The sequence below is a fragment of the Scylla paramamosain genome, chromosome 4, assembly GCF_035594125.1.
Source record: "Scylla paramamosain isolate STU-SP2022 chromosome 4, ASM3559412v1, whole genome shotgun sequence".
Taxonomy (NCBI): Eukaryota; Metazoa; Arthropoda; class Malacostraca; order Decapoda; family Portunidae; genus Scylla; species Scylla paramamosain.
This window is the reverse complement of record NC_087154.1, coordinates 4133391-4154694: the sequence shown is the minus strand read 5'-3', so window position 1 is coordinate 4154694 and position 21304 is coordinate 4133391. Positions and strand designations below refer to the sequence as shown.

The window sequence follows — 21304 nt, the reverse complement described above, 5'->3', positions numbered from 1 at the left end:
TTCGTACAAGGTTACCAGTATCAACTCACCCTAAGATTCTTGATTGACACTGAGAGATCGCCAAGGTGTTTCCCTATGTGTTTATAGAACCTCATCCCAACTCCTGGCATCTCCCCTTCCTCTTTCCCTCATTCCACGGCCCGTATTCTGAAACGCTTTGCTCTTTCATCACTACGATTTTCAAAAGCCACAGAGATGATTAACCGGGTTCTCAAGAGTGTTTCTTCTGTTATTAACGTAGAAATCTTGTTAATCTGTCATCAGAAGCGTGAAAAAAAAAAAAACACCTTTAAAAACTCATGTAGCTTCCACTAGAGACTTGAAAGAAGTCGTAGTGCTGCGCAGAAGTGTTTCAGAATATGGTTCTTTGTGATGGGGAAGCGCCGCGGGGTCAGTCTCAGGTCTCGGGTGTCAGTATGTACGGCGTTGTAGTAAATGAAGGTTATATATCATAGTTTAGTTGAGTTTGATTGGATGATGAGGCTCACCAAGAGGACGCTTCCTTACCGACGCCATTCACTCGCCTTCAGACAGAGGCGTCGAGAGGCGGCACAATATGTCTCTCTCTCTCTTTTAGTCTCTCACCCAGGGACAACCTCAAGTGACGCAGGCAATAAGATAGATAAAGAGTGATATTTTGATAATTTTGTGGCCGCTGCTTGCATATTTAGATCACTGTATTCGCCATAAAACTAATCCACTTCACGGCATTGTGCCAAAGTGGGTAAAATGAAACCGCTGCGCAGGGAACTAATTCACTTGACGAAAACTATGTTAAGACGGATCAAAATAAAGCCAGTGAGTGTTGTTGCTGCTGCCGCGTTCTTCAAAAGTTTAGCAGTAGTAAGAATGTGGCGTGATTTGCTTGAACGATAAGCAAAGGTGATCGTAAATCCTAAGGAGACGAATATAAAATTGTTGTAATCTCGTATCCTTCAATCAATCAATCATGAAAATAGTGTTTCTGTAACGTTATACATCTTGTAAATAGAGGGACGAGAGGCCATCATCAGCTGTGTCAATTGTGCTCTTTTCCTTGTCTAAATTCTGTCAGTGCGTATCAGACTCTTTGATTGCCGATGATAGGAAGGCACTTGCTGCGTCATTGGGAAAATTCTAAACGACTTGACTCAAGGGAAATAAAAATCATATGCACTAAGAGGTCTGAGCTGCTCCATCATTCACTATTTTTGCCGTCAGTGGTGTCATTCATGTGTATGTCCTTAACTTTGCGCCAAACAATTTCATTAACTTTTAAGGAGGGGAGTGGAAATGTTAATGATAATTCTCATAAACCATTGCGTATTATATGACTGACGCCTTACTGTTTATATTCAGTGATAAATATAATGAGTCAATGCAAAAGTATGATGAAAAAAAATAATGTTTATATTTACGTTCGTAGCAAGGTCATCCCGGAATCAAATCCGTCAGAGGAATGTGTCCGAGAGAGGAAATATTTTGGTGTTTTTTCCCAATCTTTTTTTGTTGGCCTTGACCAGAGCTGAGAGTTGGCTGCGTTCCTCAAGCGTGTAGTAGTTAAAATGGGGCGTGATTTACTAAAGCAATTAACAATGATGATCGTAAATTCTAAGGAGACAAAGATAAAATTGTTGTAATCAATCAATCAATCACTCAATCATGAATAACAATGCCTAACGTAAAAAAAATAAAATAAAAAAATGACCATCTAACCCAGTAAGGAAAAATAAGAACATGAAACTAAATGATGATGATGATGATGATGATGATGATGATGATGATGATGATGATGATAATGATGATAATGAAAGTACGTAACAGCTTCGCCTCGCGCACCGCTGGCCACTGCTCACCGATAAATCAAACAGTCCAAACACGCGCGTAACTGAGTGAGTCCAGAGAAAATGCCTGGGAGTCTAATTTGTTTGTATTAGTCACGGTAAGAGTAATGGGAATCAAGTGGCTCCTTTACGTCAGGCATAGTGGCACATGAGTGGAAGTCTCTGTCCTGAGGCTGTCACTGCCGCTGCCTCCCCCGCCGCCTCGCCACGCAGAGCCTCGCCTCACACGTGACCGATTATTGAACCAATCTTAGGTTACTATTTGAAGTTAGATTTGTCTTTCCTTGCTTTCTTTGCCACTGAATCTTGGTCCGGCCGCTCCTTCTTCATCCCTGCACGTCAAGCTTCCCTTCTGTGTGTCTCAATGGAGTACATGGATGCAATGAAGTTGTTATTGTTGAGTTGTTTGTTCTTCGTTTTACAACTGCCTGGCCTCTCTTCAGTTACTTCTTCACCTACACGCCTCGTTCCTTCCTTCTGTGTCTCAATTCAGTGGCTCTTTCTTGTTTTCGTGAAGGAGGATTTGTCAGCAATTATTGTTATCTAAAACAGTTTCGACTTTTTTTTCTTTTCGTTTTCTTTTTACTGCCCTCCCTCCTCCCTCTCCCTGCATGCCTATGACAGTTCCCTTGTGTCGTCTCAATTCAGTGGTTATCTCGCTTCTTGGAGACGTAAGGCGATCCTTTTCTAGTTTATCCTTTGCTTCTGAAAGTCACAGGAGTCGGTAGTATTGTCCTCTAGAGTCCTGGCAAGGACAAGACGTTGATTGTGAGGCAGATTCAGATAATTTAGTCAGCTAGTGGTGGTTTAATTTAGGTTCAAGATAGGTTGGTCTTTTCCTCCTCTTTATACAATGAGCAGGTTATTCGTTGCATATGTATATGAAGAAAGAAAGTAATAATGTGCTATAAAGTTTCTTGAATCTCCTTGTTTGGTTAGCTAGAATTTGGTTTAATGCGTGGTAAAGATTACAGTTTCAAAATGCTTACGAAGACTTGGGGATCAGTTCATTTGCTCCGACAGTCCTTTATGTTGATGCAAATTGTCTTTCACGTGAATTTATCGAAGGAAGACATGTAGATAACGGTGTGACAGAATATGCAGAAGACGATGGCGACAAGTACGAGACAGGGGATCTACTGTGGCGATTTCAAATAGGAACAACTGAAAGAAAAAGAGAAAAAAAGCGGAAAATTACAGGCAACTGCTGGTCATGTTAAAACGGATATTCATTAGGCCCCTGTAGGCATGCGTTGCGTCACTGTCTATTTTTAGCCACAGAGAGTCAGTCAGTCGTCTCTGCACCCTCGCATCAACTCACGCCTGATTGACTCGTTGCAAAACACACCGTCACGTGACCCGAGCACCAACCTCAGGCCTTCTTTGTGCGTACCCGAGGTGAATGTGGCACAGCGATGCTATGCTACACTCAAGATGCTCAGCCTAAGGTACAATTACAGGGACAGAGACTCACGTAGTCGCCCTCTTGACCGAAACTCACTGAAGGGATTTGGAAAACTACCAGGAAAGATTTGGAGGAAAAGTACGATGATTGATTCGCAGGGGGAGTCCATGCAGTGTCAGTGGTTTGTGGCATGCTACACTTGGGCCAAAACAGGAAAAGAATGTGAATAATGTGGGAACAATGTGCAAAACTAGAAAAAAAATGCAAAAATCATAGATGAAAACAGAGAAATGCAGAAAACATGAGCGAAAACTAAAAAAAAAAGAAAAAAAATGTAGAAATCATAGGCGAGAGCAGAAAAAAAAAATATAGGAGCCATAAACAAAAACAAAAGTATACAAAAGCAGATAAACGTGTAGATTCATTGGAATAACTGAAAAAAATAGTCATTATAAATATAAACCACACTTTTACATAGATAGAGGTCTCTTAGGAAAATCACGTAGTCACCAGTACATGCGTTGTCTTTGTTGCAGGAGGACATGGGCGTGTGCATGTCTCAGCTGTCCACGGTGATGGAGGAGCTGGGTCGCCTGAAGACTTTCAACACGCGGCTGGATATGCTGGAGCAGTCCCGCCCTGAGATGCAGAACCAGGCTGACCAAGAACACGATGGTGAGCGGGATGGGATTGATGTAGTACAGGGAGAAGAGTGGGATAATAAAAGAGCATGCTATGGTCAATCTTGTGGAATAAAGTGTTTGTGCGTCCTACCTCGAGTACTTTTAACAGATTACGGTGGAAGTTGTTTAGGTTTTTAAAGGTGTTTCCGTGCTTTTAGTCAGAAAATACACGCCTTGTCTTAACGCAGTTCAATTAGGAATACAAGAAAAACGTCTTGAAAATGTGTGTAGTAAATTTTTGTGGAATGATTAGCTATATCAGTGTTGCGTATGTGTTTCACTTAGTTGCCTGCGTGGTGTAATTTTCCCATTATTTAACACGCCTCATTTTTCAAACATTCTTCCTTTTATTTTCGTTCCTTTCAGCACTCCCTTTGATTGCGATTCTCTTAATATTACCGTGTTATAATACGCTCCCTTTTTATTCACTTCTTATTTTCGGTGTCTGTCGTTAGTTGCCTTTCCCTTAATCTTGCCCTTGACACACTCTTACACAACCTCCATTTACATCTGCATTCGGGTGATAGTCCTGTGGTGGAATCAAGCAGCAGCAAACACACATAGCTCTCAAAATTCAGCCTTATATCATATTGCCAAGTGTAGCAAGAAAATAATTTGATATCTCGTCTTTCAATCTGATACACTAATTTGTGCTGGGAATATGATATAGGGACAAAGTTTAAGTATTAAGAGCTTACTGCACCAAGCCATCATGCGAGAGCCACCACGCATGCGCAGTACGGGAGATGCTGAAAAGTGTGGGAGGAGGAGGAGGAGGAGGAGCTCCTCTAACTGACTGTTCTCAGCCTCTTTCTCATCGCCACAATGTTGCATCGCTCGCTGTCTTCTAACGCTATTTTCATGCTAATTGCTCTTCTGATCTTGCTAACTGCATGTCTCCCCTCCTCCCGCGGCCTCGCTGCACAAGACTTTCTTCTTTCTCTCACCACTATCCTGTCCATCTCTCTAATGCAAGAATTAACCATATTCTCAATCATTCATTCCTTTTTATGGTAAGCTCTGGAAATGCCTGCCTGCTTTTGCATTTCCTTCTTCTTATGGCTTGAACTCTTTCATGAGGAAGATTTCAAGACACCTATCCTGTATTTTCTATCGTTTTTGACCACTGGGGACTGGCGCCTCAGTGGGCTTTTTTTTACTTTTCTTAATTTTTGTTGCCTTGGCCTCTTACATAAATACAGTAAACTCCCTCTTATCCGGCATCAATGGGACCGCCGACATGCCGGATACTTGAATAATGCCGGATACTTGAATAGAAGTGAAATTATGCCCACAATCACCACCCTACACTCACGCATCTTACCATAACAAAGATCAGCTGATCTTAATCAGCTGCTTAAGTGTAAGCATAACACGCTTCCTCTTTTCTACAACTTTAGGCATGATGAAGGCGTCAGGCTATAAACAGTGCACACGCGGGACTGAGTCACTGAGTAAACACAGTGCAGTGGGCCGCGGATGGCGCGAAGCAGTGCGCTCTGGTGGCGAGGGGACAAAGTATGCCTCGCGCGGGAATTTTAATCGATTTTATGAGTACACATTGATTTTTTATTGATTTTAAGGCTCGGGGAAAAAATGCCGGATACTTGAAGCTGCCGGATACTCGAATGCCGGATGAGAGGGATTTTACTGTAATAAAGAAAAGAGGAAAAAAGATACTTGCTGAATTTTGCCTGGAAGTGTGACTAAATCATCAGTGTATAAGAAACAGCGTACAAGAAATATAAAGGCTAATCTAATGGAATGATACTAGTGTTGCATATTCCCGTTCATTACATAAGCCGCTTTTGACCATGTGTGGTGTATATGTACTAAATCGTCCTCATCTACTAATTACTTCATTTTCTAATTGCGACTCCTTTGACATCGTCTTGTGATATGGTTCCTTTTTATTTTTGCCTTATTCTTAACGCCAACTGTTCACGATTCACTTAACCACCAAAGCTACAGACAGATGTAGAAAAACAAAAAAATCCAAGAGAATCCATGTTACAGGCAATTGTATGTGCGTGTGAAATAAAACGATGACAACTTTAATGAAAACATGACAAAGCATTCAAATAGATACGGCGAGATTAACACAGTGAAAACACTATAATTACAACCTCAAGGAAAATATGACAAAACATTCAAATAAACACAGCGAGGAATTAGACAGGGACACATACTCAGTACAACTTGCTTTCCTTCCTGTCTATGTTGTAAAAATAATTAAGACAAAAGCACAACACTTAATTTTATCTTTCCCTCATGCAGCTGTTAGGGGATCAGCCGCCGCTTACTCCACCTGCCCGTTGCCGTTCACCCGCATCTCCTCTGAATGCTTCCACGTGTCCACCGAGGAGATGCTGGGGTGGGAGGACGCGAGGAGGGAGTGCGGCAGGCTGGGTGGGGACCTCGCCTCGCCACGTAACCTCACCGTGCTGAGAGAATACCTCGGCAGTGTCCAGGGTGAGTGTGAAGCAGCCTGTGTGAGAGTGGCTTTGTGTTGGGGAGTGTTTTGTTCTTGTTTGATCGTTTTTTTTTTTTTTTTTTGTCTGTTTGGATGGATGGATGGATGGATGGATGGATGGATCTGTCAATCTGTCTGTTTTCTCTCTCTCTCTCTCTCTCTCTCTCTCTCTCTCTCTCTCTCTCTCTCTCTCTCTCTCTCTCTCTGTGTGTGTGTGTGTGTGTGTGTGTGTGTTTATATGTGTTGTTGTTGTTGTTGTTGTTGTTTTAATACTTCTACTACCTTAAAATACTGCAACTACTACTACTACTACTACTACTACTACTACTACTACTACTACTACTACTACTATTATTATTATTATTATTATTATTATTATTATTATTATTATTTATTTATTTTTTTTTTTTACTTTAACTGCTACTATTATTACAGACCCGCCAGAGTACGTGTGGGTGGGCGGCACCAAGCAGGACGAGGGAACGTGGGTGTGGACTTCAGGCCCCCAGGTGAGTGTCGTGGGCATGCATCGGTGTCCTCTTTTTTGGGGCGGGGCGGGACAGGCGGGGCGGGGCAGCGCATAGTTCCGGTAACGTAACTTTTACACCAATGCGTCTTTTGTTTTCTTGTTCGTCACTCGGCGGCGTGAGAATCTTGAAAAATGCAGCTGTATGTGTGTGTGTGTGTGTGTGTGTGTGTGTGTGTTTGTACTCTGTCACTTGTGTGTACTGCCCTACTGCGTCGCGCCCTTTCTTGTGAGGGTGGTGACACTGGTGGTAATGACAGAGGTGGTAGGGGGAGGATGGTAGTGGCGTTGGATAGCATGTTTCATCCTCCCGGAGAGAGAGAGAGAGAGAGAGAGAGAGAGAGAGAGAGAGAGAGAGAGAGAGAGAGAGAGAGAGAGAGAGATGAACAGTATGGAAATTAAATTCTTACTCGCGCACAGAGAGATGCATAAATTTACTGCCGCGATACGTAGAAACGATGCAGATCATGGGGCTACAATCTGAGAGCCTAAGGGAAGCGAAGGGGTGCGTACATTATTATGGTAACGATGAGTTCATGACTCTTGCACCACTGCCAACTACTGGTTAAGGAAACATGTTTGATCTTGCCGCGGGATGCAACAAGTGGGCGTGAGGGAGGTCACCGCTGCTCGCGCGTCTCCCGAGTCACCTGGCGGAGGCCGCAGCATTAATACGCCGTGCTTCAGCCTTCCCGTTCCTTCACGTCTCTCACGGCTCCCTCGCCTCGATATTTTTATTCTGTTTATTAATTCATTATTATAATTATTTTTTGCAGTTTATATCTCTCTAACGAGCTTTTTGTTCGGGATGCAAATAATTTGGCTGATATACGATAAAACACAATTATAAGAGTTTTTGTGACATTACTTACTGGCCTGCTAATTACACATTCATACAGTACATGAAACTCCGGGCACTGAATAGTCTCCACTACCTCGGCTGTGTGTGGGACGGGCGCGCAGGGATGCCACAAGGGCTGCGGGCTATCACTTGGGTTCCTGAGTTGAGGATCTGTACTCAAGAGGCAGGCGCGTCTCCTCGAAAGAAGACGTCGTGCCGCCGCCCGCAGCTGGCTGGCGGCAATGTCCGTTGTCGTTCGTGACGTTCCCATAATGCTTCGGTTAACTAGAATGGTGACGTAAGGCGTCGCTCACCACCATTATTTACATTATGCAAATGAGCGGACGCGTTTCTTCCTTAGACCAAAACACAGCGGGGCACCATCTTCGCTTTCCCGGCGAGGGGCGGGGCGGGACGGAGCAGAGAAGGGCGGGGTTGTGGCAGGCCGGAAGGGCTTGGTGGGCGGGGCGAGGTATGCTAAGGACATATAAATTTGACCATGTGTTGATCTGTGAGGAACAACCAATGAAGTGTCTTGGATACCACCGCACCACATTTCCTAAAGGAAAGCAGTGTCTGCTTTTACTGTATATCGATGACTTCAAGAGAGTTAAAAGGTTCACACAGTAGATTAAATTGATGTTGATGCATGAACAGTCAGTGCAACCATTGTTGTGCCCTCATTCTGCAGCGCCTCCTGCTGGTGCTGGCGGGATGGCGGGACGAGCGGGCAGCGAGGCTCAAGGAAATGTGCTGTTGTGTTGACTGATAGCTGATATGAAACTTCTCAGTTACGGAGATGTTTTTGTGTTCCTTTTACCATTTATGGGTGTGTGTGTGTGTGTGTGTGTGTGTGTGTGTGTGTGTGTGTGTGTTGCTAAGTCCTTCCTGGTGTCCCACAGGCTGGCGTGCCCATCGACATGAGCAAGAGCACCTGGAACGAGGAGGTCCCCACCGGCTCCGGCAAGTGCATGGGACTGTTTGGCCAGAGCTCCTACCGCGCCTACAACTACGACTGCAAGGAGAGGGACTTCTTCGTGTGCCAGTACATGTTCTAAGGCGCTCCCGGCACCGCCTCGCGGACCTCATCCCTTCGGCTCATGGGACCTCAAGCCTCGGAAATTTTGCGGATTTCCGTGCTGTTTGTTAAATCCATGTCAGCTGCCACGTGGCCGTCAAAATTTGGTGCATTCTGAGCAAGCATAAGGTCACGAAAATTGTGAATGGGTTTGCAATCAAAATTAATGAACTCCAGGAACAAAATGGAGCGTTCAACGTCAGGCCCAGCGTGGGTGTGCACTGATCGCCGCGCTCCGCCGCGCTCACGCCTCACCTGGACAGTTTTCTGCCAATTCATGGACGAAAAAATATTGTCATAACACCATAACTTATGTCCCTTAAGTGTGTGTTCCGAAGCATGTCACACTACCCCCCGCCGTTAGCAGGATGGGGGCGTCGCCCCGCCGGCGGGCATGGGGTCAGAAAGGCCTGGTGGTGATGTTTGATGTCTCAAAAGTGTAAAAGTGTCTGTCATAATAAACCTTACCTGAGAAAAATTAATATTAAGACCACAGCTTCCAGCGTAGCCATTAGTTGTACTCGTACTAGCTGGCGCCGGTAACTACGTAGTCTTTGCCGCGCACGCGACTTGTCCTCACTGTGTATGATAATCTGTATTTATCATAAACGTAGCTGGAACGTATCATGGAAACCAAATTGTACTAATAAATAAAGTCTTGTAATAAGTGATGGTTTAGGGAGAGGAAGTGAAACGTGCCCGGGGCGATCCCGCCCTATCAGGCTGATGGAAGGGCCGCACGAACACCTTCCTCGGGAGAGGAGGGTGCCACCTCTTGGCGGAAGAAACAAGGGGCGTGGCACAGCCTGCCTTCCCAGCGTCCCCTCGACCAAATCCGCCAGGCCCTGACGCCCGAGGCCTGCTGCGGCAGCTGCCAGTAGCAGCGGCGCGCGGCGGCGTGCTGGCCCCAACTCCCCTGTACGTGTACCTGGTCTGATTGTGCAGCGAATCATGAGGCTTATTCTAGATTTCTCTGTTGTCCTGTCTAAATTCGATAATATATGCTTTACTTTTATACAGTTAATCATAGTTTTATAAAAATTACTAGGGACTTGAATATTGTTTGAATTGTTTTCCTTCAGTTCAAGTTACGGTTCATGACACACACACACACACACACACACACACACACACACACAGACTCTAGTGCTGTGGCGGTGAAGTATTAATCACTCAGCCCTGGAGGCTCGACACATCCCTTAAGTTCGAAACAATGAGTTCGAATCTCGGACAACAGGATCTGTCAGGCAGCCATCACAGCCTTCCACACATCCTCTTACGCAGTCGAAGCAGGAACATTAACATTCAAGGCAACACCCAGGCGAGGTGACTGAAGACCTTGGCGATGCAGTCATCCATCTGCAATGAAAGAGAGAGACTGAATAACTGGTGGCTCTAAAGGCAACAATTAACAATGCAACTACCTGCTCCATTTGTCCCTTATCTCTATAATGATATGGTGGTGAGTGTAACAATGGACTTCCATATCCGCTTGCGTGCTCTGATTCTGCCGGACACGTATTAATCTCGGTTGCGCGGACCATTGTTCTGGTTATTGTTATGTGAATGTGACGCGGAGGAAGCCGGGGAAGGGTCAGAGGGAGCAGGTGCAGGGTGTGTTGGGTGAAATGATACTGACACGTGCGAACTGTAACTGGCAGTCAGAGTGAGACTGTGGCGGTGGCGGCGACGAGATGGCCCAAGCTGCCTCCTGGTGAGTTGTCGGCACTACAAGTTATGTGTCCTGCAAATAGCCGCACGTCCATCATTTTGTTCGTTTTTTTTTTTCTACTGGTCTTCTATAGTGCTAATTGGTAAACACACTCTCAAGATTGTCAACTTTGTTACGTGCATCAGTCTCTTTTGCTGAATTGCTCCACTGACGCTCGTGAGCAAGATCAGGACACGTGAGGTAGATGAGGAACTTCTAGTTTGGATTAAACCATGTTTATGTGATAGACAACAGCGTTACAATTAACGGTAGCAAATCCGAGTGGGGACAGGTAATTATTGGGATGCCAAAGGGATAAGTTTTAGAACCATTTGCTTTATATATGCATCAGTAATTTAGATAATGAAATTATAATTATGTCCAATATTGATTAATATGCGGACAACACGACGATAAATAGGTTAACCTGACCGGATTTCAATATAAATATCCTCCAGACAGATGCTGATGAGTTCGAGGATAGATAGATTGAGAATGCAATTTATTATCAACAAATGATAGAATAAATGTACATAATAGGTACACAACAAGGAATTAAATTCTGGTTAAATCAATGGGCGGGACAAAAATTCAAGTTAGCACAAATTTCTGTCAGAGAAAATAATATATAGAAGTTATCGATAGACCTAATCGTGCATAAAGATTCATCTTCAGGAGCGTTAAAACTGGAAGTCTTGGTGTAATATCAAGTAATATTTGGCGTTGGATCAGACCGCATCTGGACTACACCGTACAGTTCTGATTCTTATATTACAGGATTCTGATTGATTGAAAAACCGGCACCGCAACATCGCGGTCGTGGGGCTCACTTTACGGGAGGAGTGTAGATCTTTAAGGTCGGGACAGACGAGAACAGGTAAAAAGATACAAGGGATGCGAAATATTCCTCACGAGATGAGAATGAAGCTTTTAGGTTTATATGCTTTAGTAAGGCGTAGATTGAGAGAGAATCTAATAGAGGTATTTAAGTGACAAGGTATAAAACAAGGGTGATATATACAAAATCCTAAGGGTTATGAATTAGCAATAACGGTTTCAAGCTTGATAAAGTTAGATTTGAAGAGAAATAGGAAGAAATTGGTTTTCAAATATATTGATAATAATGAAAATAGACTCAGTAAATCGGCTTGCTACTGCCGAATCAACAGCGAGCTTTTAAAGAACATAGATTAAATGTATCATAAGGATTACAACTGACAAGTTAATATAAGTAGGTATGATTTATACGAGAACTGTTACGTGTAAACATACTGGCTTCTTGCAACTTCCTTTTCTTTCTTCTGTTTTGTGTCTTAAATGTGGCTTCATTCGTCACTTCCCAGGATAGTCGTGTGTTTGGTCACCTTGGCTACGAGTGCGAGGCTGCCCGGGGATGAGAGAGACCCAGAGCAACACCCGCTTATCGTATCTTCGGTGTCTCTGCCCGGGGACCAGCGGCGTGGCCCGGTTTCTTCTCTCGGTTCTGAAACAAAAGGGGAACTAGCGATGAACTTAACTGATGGGGCTGACAGGACTGATGGACATGCTGGGAAGACCACTGGCAGCATATCGTTCATATCTACTGGTGATGGCGAGGGTATGATACGCGGTGACTACAGCGATAGCACCAGTGACGAAGGTCATGAGAATAAACACGACTCTCGCTCTGGTTACAACTCTCACGGCCACTATAAGGAATACTCTTATTACGACCACGCTGGCTACAGAGATAACGGGCACGATCATGGACGCGATGACGTAATAGACTTCATTCACCTCAACAACGGTGGGGAGGAGAGTGCTAAGGAGTTGATGGACTGGGACAGCTATTACGTTCTCAGAAACCGAGCTCAGAACTGCAGTGATGGTGGTGGCGGTGTTTACTTATGCCTGCAAGATTCTGAAGACGAGGACACGGACGACAGCGACGAGTGTGCTCATGACGACGAGGATTGTGACGATTCAAGGGCACGTCTTAGAGCATACCTTGGGAGGGATGAGGACGAGGAAGAAGAGGGCAGTGAGGTGGAGATGGAGGACGAGGACGATGAATATCTGCTAAGCCTGAAATATCTCGATGATGACAGTGATGAAGATGATGGGAGTGATGACGTTGATGAAGAAGACAGCGACGATGATGACGATGATGATGTCTACTTTTATGTGGACAGCAACGACACCAGCCTTGCTTCTTTCCTCACCTTACCAACTAATCCAAAGAAGAGTGACGGCGCCTTACGAGAGACAAAACATGACAGGAATGAAAAGCCTGTGAAGATAAGTGAGGCGGAGCAGCGCGAAAAATATGTCCATGTTGATAAAGCAAAGCAGAGTCCTCCAACTGATAAGAGTGAGAATGTCCCAGAAGAGATAGTTGTCAAGAGTCCCGGAGAGGTGGCCTGCAATGAGATTGGATGTTTCCTTGGCGGTGCAGCTGATGACGGAGAGGCTGCAGAGGGTGATGGAAGGTATGCCTCAAGGATGGAAACTTCTCCCGTGCTTGGGTCTAACATGCAACAAGATCCATCCTTCGCCAATGATACGCCAACCATTGCACGAAAGAGAGAAATACACGCGGACTATATTGGCCGGAATGAATTACATGACGTCTTCAAGGAATTCGAAGGTCCAGTCCCTAAGGAAGATGAACAGAGGCAACCAGCGACGCATTCAACGGAACTGACAAGCAGATGGTTTGAGAACACCGCGCCAGGTGTCAGCGACATCGATACATTGAACACAAACTTGAACGCTGTTCCCAAAGCTATCACAGAATATGAACAAAACTTTAATTTCGCGATATCAGAACACGACACAACTCCATACGAAGAGATTTACGACACCATAATGCACTCCGGACAAGTTAGTGACGAGGAAAAGAGTTACATCGCATCACTGGAGCAGCTGCGGCGACTCGTCAATAGGCTTGGGGGATTCGAAACCCTCCTCGAGAAACCTGAAGTTCACCACATCGTCAAGAGGCAGACAAATGGTGCCGAGGCGTGTGTTCTGCTCAGGCGGCGAAGAAAGCGGGCTGCAGACGAAGCAGGCGAGACGGAAAGGGCGTCGCGGACCAAGCGGGGCATCAGCAACGTCGGCAGGAACTTGGAGCAAGGTAACCCACGCTTCCGGCAGCTATTCAGCCAGTACAGATCCATATGTGACTTTCTTTCCATGGTCGTGTTTGAAAAGTAAAGGCTCGCTAGTCACTAGGAAGGTGGAGAGCTGTGCAGGATTGACGCTGCCGTGTTACTTTGTGATGTGGTGAATTTGGCTATTAAGATAGAGCAATATGCAGTGTAGTAAAGTTAGTACTGCGCATGTGTATGGTTGGTATGCAGACGTACGTATTTACATGAATTGACGAAATTTTAGCTTAATAGACAAATGTCATCAGCCTACATGGGCCATGGTGCTCCAGAGCGGGGGACTTCCATGACACACCACACACTTAAATTGATACATTTGTTTCAGTTACTTACATATTGTGAGACTTGACTAGTTCAGCGTTTTTTTTTTTTTTTTTTATTATTATTGAATAAACGGCTCGTGATATTGGTTTTACCACCGTGTGTGTGTGTCAATATTTCCTCCATCATTAACCCTCACGGCTTGATGTATTTCTCCGATTACCACTTTGGAAATACTTCCATACACTGCCTTCCTCCCCATCCTCCCTCTCCCTCACGCACGCCCCCACCTCCCCCCCCCACACACACCATTCTCTCTATTTTATAAAATTAAATTAAATTGAATTATTATTCATTTATCAGGTGCATCAATTTTTTAACCCCCCCGCCATGTCTTTTTTTTTTTTTTTTTTTTTTTTTTTTACCACCAAGGAGTAAATTTACCCCTGGTTGAGAATCAGTGCTCTATTGTCTTCCCGCTGAAGGAACCCGGCTGACTATTTCTTTTCCTTCGCGTGTGACTTGATCAGCACCGTTCATATCTTGCGTTCCTGTGAATTCCATGGCTAGATACCAACCCCACTCTTTTGCTCTTAAGTTTCTCTTGGCTTGGATCAGATCAGTGTGTCATTACTTCAAGTAAAAGCGAAGTGGTGGAATGCAAGAATAGCGAATATACGCTTTTGCTTTGCGGGAGGTTTCGTCTGCCGGCCTGCTGCTCCTTTCACTTCTAAGCCAAGGTCACTTTCGTTGTTACTGGAAAACCCTGCATTACTGAGCCTGCTGTGGCAGGGAGTATACTATACTCGTCCAGTCACGCGCCAAGGTCGGGGAAAGGGACCTCATTTCTCTCAGCAACAACAGGATGTATGACATAATTGCCGAATTTTAGTATGTATCTGACAAAACTTCGTTATCGGCATATATAGTGCCACCATGGGCTGTGGCCTACCAAACCAGTATTATCATGTACTACAGCATACCCTCCAGGTAATACACACGGGTCTTCAGTAAGAGCCTATATACAGTTTTTCTGCTTATTTGTTGTTTTAAAGACAGTTATTTTTGAAGATCGATAGCATCGCAACATTGTGAAATATTTTGAAAATTCAGGAAATTTCAACACTGAAAAGAAACGGCTTCTACAACAGAACTTTTTTATATACAAAATAAAGGCATAATATTGTACTGATACTAATTATCCAATGTCGATCGTGGATACTGCTTTAAAGTCATTGTAAAACGTGGACAGCACCACCAAACAACCAAACTGGCAGCATGCTACAGCTGACGCTTGTCTGAAAACTGAAGGTATTTGAGGACTTGCCGGAGGTTCACGAGGCAGTATCGGAGCTCAAGTGTACGTCGTGACAAGTTTTTCGTAATGATTCTGTTAACTTTCGTAATTTTATTAAGGACAACTTTTAATTAATAACGGCAATAAAGGCACACCAGGGAATTCATTACCTGCGCTAGTTTATTCACAGCCCGCTATAGGATTAACTTGTTTTGGCGGTCAGTAAAAAGCAGTGGAGCTTGTCTGTGTTTTCTACGCAGTAATCAGTAGACTTGAAACAACCGTATCAGGCCAGTCCACTGAAAGGAATAGAATTAAATGTGTTCATCCATCAAAATGAAAAGCCAGAGTGACGCGGTATTGGCTTAACCCCCCATCAACAATACCAGCCATGAATCCACTATGCCGATCATGAATCCCACACGCATACAATGGTGCCACAGCCAACGAAGATTGAAATGGGAAGAATCTTTATCTTACAGGAGAAAAATAATAGGTAATAGGTTAATGGTAATGGATAATATCTTGATGTTGATCAGTGGAAAAACACTCACGCAGTTAAATCTGGATCGGTGGCTCGGTATTCAGCCTGGGGGAAGGTCATGTATACTGATGAATCTCTCCTGCTTGCTTCCACGTGGATTTTAAAGATTACTCAAACTGCTGTACTATTTGAAATCATACTTAATCATAATGTGTATTACATATTACTGGTATGCCTTATGATGCTTCGAATAAATGGAACAACAATAAATGTTTCTTGTACTCATTTGTTTGGTGTCGCCTTTTAAGTTTTCAGACGGTGCAAGAAGATTCACGCATTCCAAACTCAGAAGTATTGTCATTGGTTTCACTTGTGCGATCAATAATTTTCCCACCATTCCATCCGTACATGGCCGCCCCCTTGACTTCGGCCTGGTATATAGATAGACTGTAATAACGGAATGTGTGTATTGGAAACCTTATCCTAGGCAACAAGATTGCTTTTCCGTTTGTTAGCTGTCTCTGTGTCTGGTCCACCTCCTCTGACAGGGTGTATCAGGAGAGATAAGAAGAAAAAATGCTTTATCTTCTTTGAGGATACACTTTGTTCATGTAATTGCTTATCTGTTCATGTAATCTCTCGTCTATCTCTCGCACTATCAAGATTTTTCGTAATTAAGGCAACAACAACAAAATAAATAAATAAAATAAATAAATAAATAAAATAAATAAGTAAATAAATAAAAATAAATAAAATAGAATATTAGGTGATAATTAATGAAGTTGTACTCAGCTTAAATCAAACGTAATACGGGAAATTAAGGTAATAGTGACATTCAAACTCTTGAAAGAATGACTTCTGATTCAGTGGTGGTTGAAGGGGTATCCCATCAGAAGAACCAACCAGGTGGCAGAGACAGGACCAGCCAGGATCACAGGTATTGGCCATAATGACAAAGAATGTATAGTAATATATGAACCTTGGTAGTGGTCCAGTCCACACGCACCTTTAATTACCGTAGACCAAACTAGTTAATCACACTGCACCAACCAGCGCATGCATGGACAACAGCTAGAATATGTTTTGATTTGAAGAAAAAAGAAAAGTGCCTCATCTGGTATACTAAAAGGTAGTGAACCCATAATTAGTTTTCAATAAATGATATGCATGAAACTAAATACAACAGTGATCTCACTTGGAGAGCCGCAAGTCATCTAACTATTTGATGGTAGTTTGACGATGATGATTCAACGATAAGTATCTCATTTTTTTTTTACCTGCGGCTAATGAAAAGGAAAAGGAAAACTCTTCTTATAAGCGTGATTTTAGAGACGAGAGATTGAAGAGGAAAAGGAAATCGTACCAGGCCAGGTTTTGTTAGAAAAATATGCTATGAATGAAGTAAATAGGCGAGTAAATCGTTAGTCTGGGTTGAAAGGGAAAACTCTTCTCATAAGCTCGATCATGAGCCCGATTTTAGAGATGAGAGATTGAAGAGGTTTGACCAGGTTTTATATAAGAGAAGCATGCTGTGAAGTAAATCAGCAAGCAAACTAGGTTAGTCTGGGATAAGTCAGTCTGGGCCGGGGTGCATTCTGGTGTCGAAGCGATCCAAACAATGCTGAGTGGCTGACGGCCCAGTGACAGGTGGACTGGTGGACTGGGCGGCGCTGGCACCACACCACTACAACACTCACACCTCCACTGCCACACCCGGACCACAGCCACACCACGAGCCTTCCTTTGCAGCAGTGAGCCGGGCAGCACCAGCCGCAACTCTACAGCAATGGGTCAGCAAGGGCTCGTGAAGACCTGCCAGAAGATCCGCTACGGCATGATGGCCATCGCCTGCGTGGGCATCATGCTGTCCACCTACGCCCTGCACGTGGAGGTAGCCAAGGAGAGCAACAAGAGCTACCAGGCCATGTGTGATATCAGTTCTTCCATCTCCTGCTCCAAGGTGTTCACGTCCAGGTGAGTGAGTCGCTGCTACTTCTGTTCACCTTGACTCGGCTTGACCTCTCAGTGCTGACATTGAGGTGGCACTCGCTCTGTTTCAGCAATTATGGTTTTTACAGGATAGTAATAAGACTGCAGATGCTTGAAGGGTTTAACTACTAATTTTACCGTCTGGTGTTTTGAAAATATAGTCCAAACCTGCATGGAACAGCATCTGATCGAGTCACGTCTTGGCTGTTGGAGAAAGGCGTTGCTTAAGTTTTGTCTTCATCTTCTCCCAGTACATATCCCTATCTGCCTCATTGTTTAGTATTTGTTGCTTTATTTTGGACATAATAAGAAAGTGTCCTCTGACTTTATTGATTGTCATTCTACATGAATTGAGGCACCCAACATAGGAACTTGTTTAGGGAATGTGCAGGAGTGAATAATCTACTCCACTTCACTGCGTGGTAAGCTCATTGCTGTTCTTGTTCAGGTATGGCCGAGGGTTTGGCCTCATCGGACAGCTGTTTGGTGAAGACCACTTCCTCAACCAACCCAACAGTATATTTGGTATCATCTTCTACTGCATTGTAATCATTCTGGGTAAGAATACTTTATGAATGTTTGTAGAAAGTAGTTGTTATTAAAGGTTTGATCTGATACTTTATTAAAGTTAGCAAATTATCCCAGAGTACCTTGATTACCCAGCTTTAGGAGAGGATAGTATTGCCTTAATTCATAATATGGATCTCATTTTGTATGAAATTTTTATGATGTACATCATTGTTGAATGCTGTGAAGATTGTGTAGGTGAATGGAGTGATTGTGCAGTGAAGAAAGTGTTGTGCATTGAAGTAAGTTTAGTACAGTATTAGAATTGGGTTATTGATTGTTGCTACAAAACAACTGGATTTGCAGTGTTTTATTAGCAACACCAGGTCTGTCTTACTGTCTAGCATTTCTTATCAAAGTTTTGACAAAAAAGAGGTGAAATTTGAGAATAAACTAACTCTAGCCCATATGGAATACTTGAAAATTGGTACATAAAAGTTACTGAATTAAAGAAACGAGATAAAATTAAAGAAAGATAAGCTGAAGGTCATTCACTGTATGGTGATTCTTTTCCATTTCAGGTGAAGCCAAGACACTAAAAGTGGCAAAAATCCAGCTAGGTCTAATTGCTTCATCAAATTTAATGAGTATCTATTTGGCCTACCTCCTTTACTTTGTGCTCAGGGACTTTTGTGTTATCTGTGTCAGCACATACATTGTTAATATACTGCTGACACTGCTGGCCTTCAAACGTGTCTCAGTCCTGCAGAGAATGGTGAAGGTCAAGTCCAAGTAATGCACACAAGAAAGGGAAGGCAGGACTTTGCAAGCAATGTTATAGTGATATACATTTTAGGAGAGAACTTTAGTAGTGTTATTAGGAGGGAATTTAAGTAAAAGTATTAAAGAAATTATATGTATATGCATAGTAGCAGAGGAAAGGTAGATGCATTTATTAGAATAAAAGTGATATTGTCCTAGTATATGATGGCTATGTTAAGGTTGTACTAGGTATCTATATTAAGGGTAGACCTTTAAAGGATGTTTAAGAAGAGCCAGTTATTTGTGATCCCCATTGAGATCCAGGGTAGGGTAGTGGTTGAAGTACACACTTGTTTAGAGTAAAGCCTCTCTTCATTGGACAGACATGAGAAATAGCATTAAGGAAATAGTTTTGAAGGTTGACCATTCTTCCCCTAGCTTGTCTGACTCCTAAGACCTATTGACTAGTATGTTTTGAGTTACTCATTCTTAACTCTTTCTTCACCAAATTTGGCAATTGTCCGGTTGTTTGAAGAGGAAAGCAACCATGTGAAGCAGTACACAGTATCACATTTCAACAGTAGTACAGGCCTCCTTCTAAGTTTCTTTAATTTTCTTCAATGAATATCGTTGAACCTTGAGATGCAATGGTGATTCGTTCCGTATGGTGCATTTTGTTAAGCAGACATGACCAGAATGTTAAGGTACATTGGTTATGTACAACTTATTCTGCAGCTTCAGGATTTCTGATGCTTTCCTCCATAATGGACACATTTTTTCCACAGTTGATTAATATATATATATTAATATATATGTGAAGACGCACCTTTTAGGAAAGCTCATGGAGCACAGAAGTTGTCCAGATTAAGTCTTCAGAATAACTCTGCCGCTGGCTAGAATGAGCCCAGTGTGCAATTCTGCTTGCCTGCCTCAATCACTTGTGCCAACCTTATGTGTTGGTCATGCTCCAGCTTTCCAACTCTGTAAGATGGAGTTCATGTTTGAATGCAGTGTGCAACCTTCTCATATACAGGTTACCCTGCCTTCTTAGTGTATCTTGAGCTTAATTTACAAATGAGAACTGAAATGTTCTCCCTTCAGGAGTGAGGCAAGCCACCTTTCATCCCCTCCCCCCCCAAAAAAAAAAAAAAAAAAAAAATGCACCTAGAGTTTGAAGGTCTGCTGAACCTGAGCTGAATCTGAACTGGCCCATTCTTAACCCTTGAATTGTTCCTTGGACTTGGGCTTGCTGCCAAGTTGAGTGGATAACAGCTCAGATATTCATGGATAGGTGCCCTTCTTGAGATGTTACTGCATTCCTGAAGAGAGTTTTTAAGCACAGGCAACAAAATCAGAACTCTCTTGAGCATTAGTAGGAATTTTACTTAATACAGACATTTCTGGTTCATGTTTAAGGCACAGATGATATGGGCACTTTTCAGGTTGAGGTATGAGATAACTCGGTTTTTATCACTGCATTGATTGCTTCACTACTGTAGGGAGCATCTCAGTGGTATTCAGATTTGTTTCCTGTAGCTGTATGTGTATGTTATTAGATGATTGGAGGCAGGGTACATTTCATGAACACTGCAATCTTAACAACTTTGCATAAGATACAGGGAAAGAAAGTGATTTTACAATTCTTTCCTAACTTGAAAAATGCAGCCACTAAAAAGAATAACAAGAGTTGGTTTATTGATGTGATGGAGTGACAGTACAGGTGGAAGCTATTCTAGATGCTGACTGGTGTGATCCTTACTCGAGGGTGGTTTGTGTTCTGCACCGTAGATTACAATGTGTTATGGTAGATATTAATTTTAAGCACTACAAAGCGTCTGTTGGCCACAGCAGGTGTTTCTGTGTAGTAGTGTTAAATTAATTACTGTGACATTTCTTGAGTTTGAGTGTGATGAAAATATAACAATGTTGCTCCATTGTGTACATATCAAGCTTGTAAGACCTGCCTGCTAGTGCTGTGCCTATGTATGGGCATGTGTACACACACACACACACACACACACACACACACACACACACACACACACACACACACACACACACACACACACACACACTGCTCGCTAGTTCCGTGGTAACATTTTTGCTTGTTGTAACCTGTGCTCAGGTTGCTGTAGCAGATACTGTCCTCCCTGAGGAAGAGCAGGGGATGTGTGTTGTGTGGAAGGTCTCAGTCTCACCCACAGACTGGCTCACATGAGTTGTGTTCCTCCTGGGAGGGCAATAGCTGGTGGTCACGAGTCCAGCAAGTGATCCTCAAGGCTGTGAGTGAATTACACACACATTGTTTTGGTTTG

General features: G+C 43.3%; 3 protein-coding genes across 8 annotated transcripts in view; all 3 read left to right on the top strand.

Moving 5' to 3' along the window:
- The window catches only part of LOC135098826 (uncharacterized), a 64738-nt gene extending 54852 nt beyond the window's left edge, over positions 1-9886 (top strand). For all 4 annotated transcript variants that reach the window (XM_064001241.1, XM_064001234.1, XM_064001230.1 and 1 more), the window contains exons 4-7: positions 3765-3903; positions 6189-6383; positions 6820-6893; positions 8654-9886. In XM_064001241.1, coding sequence (XP_063857311.1) covers positions 3765-3903; positions 6189-6383; positions 6820-6893; positions 8654-8809 — 564 coding nt within the window. In that variant the 3' untranslated portion in view covers positions 8810-9886. The remainder of the gene's footprint in view (positions 1-3764; positions 3904-6188; positions 6384-6819; positions 6894-8653) is intronic.
- Positions 9887-10147: 261 nt separating this feature from the next.
- LOC135098795 (clumping factor B-like) lies at positions 10148-20021 on the top strand. 3 transcript variants are annotated; one of them, XM_064001202.1, is made up of 5 exons: positions 10387-10543; positions 11884-13655; positions 17481-17705; positions 18169-18278; positions 18809-20021. In XM_064001202.1, the coding sequence occupies exons 1-3, from the start codon at positions 10524-10526 to the stop codon at positions 17537-17539; spliced, it is 1851 nt and encodes a 616-aa protein (XP_063857272.1). In that variant the 5' UTR covers positions 10387-10523; the 3' UTR covers positions 17540-17705; positions 18169-18278; positions 18809-20021. The 3 variants fall into 3 exon arrangements, with proteins under 3 accessions (XP_063857267.1, XP_063857272.1, XP_063857263.1); XM_064001197.1 differs by lacking the exons at positions 10387-10543; positions 17481-17705; positions 18169-18278; positions 18809-20021 and adding an exon at positions 10148-10291 and having other exon boundaries at positions 11884-13880; XM_064001193.1 differs by lacking the exons at positions 17481-17705; positions 18169-18278; positions 18809-20021 and having other exon boundaries at positions 11884-13880.
- Positions 17569-19023, top strand: LOC135097605 (vitamin K epoxide reductase complex subunit 1-like protein 1). Its single transcript, XM_063999537.1, has 3 exons — positions 17569-17705; positions 18169-18278; positions 18809-19023. The coding sequence occupies exons 1-3, from the start codon at positions 17569-17571 to the stop codon at positions 19021-19023; spliced, it is 462 nt and encodes a 153-aa protein (XP_063855607.1).
- Positions 20022-21304: the final 1283 nt, after the last annotated feature.

Excerpts from the sequence above, each read along its gene's own strand:
- LOC135098795 (XM_064001193.1), top strand. The coding sequence starts at position 10,524 with ATGGCCCAAGCTGCCTCCTG. Across the intron at positions 10,544-11,883 it reads ATGGCCCAAGCTGCCTCCTG|GATAGTCGTGTGTTTGGTCA; the intron begins GTGAGTTGTCGG and ends GTCACTTCCCAG.
- LOC135097605 (XM_063999537.1), top strand. The coding sequence starts at position 17,569 with ATGGCCATCGCCTGCGTGGGCATCATGCTGTCCACCTACGCCCTGCAC. Across the intron at positions 17,706-18,168 it reads TCCAAGGTGTTCACGTCCAG|GTATGGCCGAGGGTTTGGCC; the intron begins GTGAGTGAGTCG and ends GTTCTTGTTCAG. Across the intron at positions 18,279-18,808 it reads CTGCATTGTAATCATTCTGG|GTGAAGCCAAGACACTAAAA; the intron begins GTAAGAATACTT and ends TTTCCATTTCAG.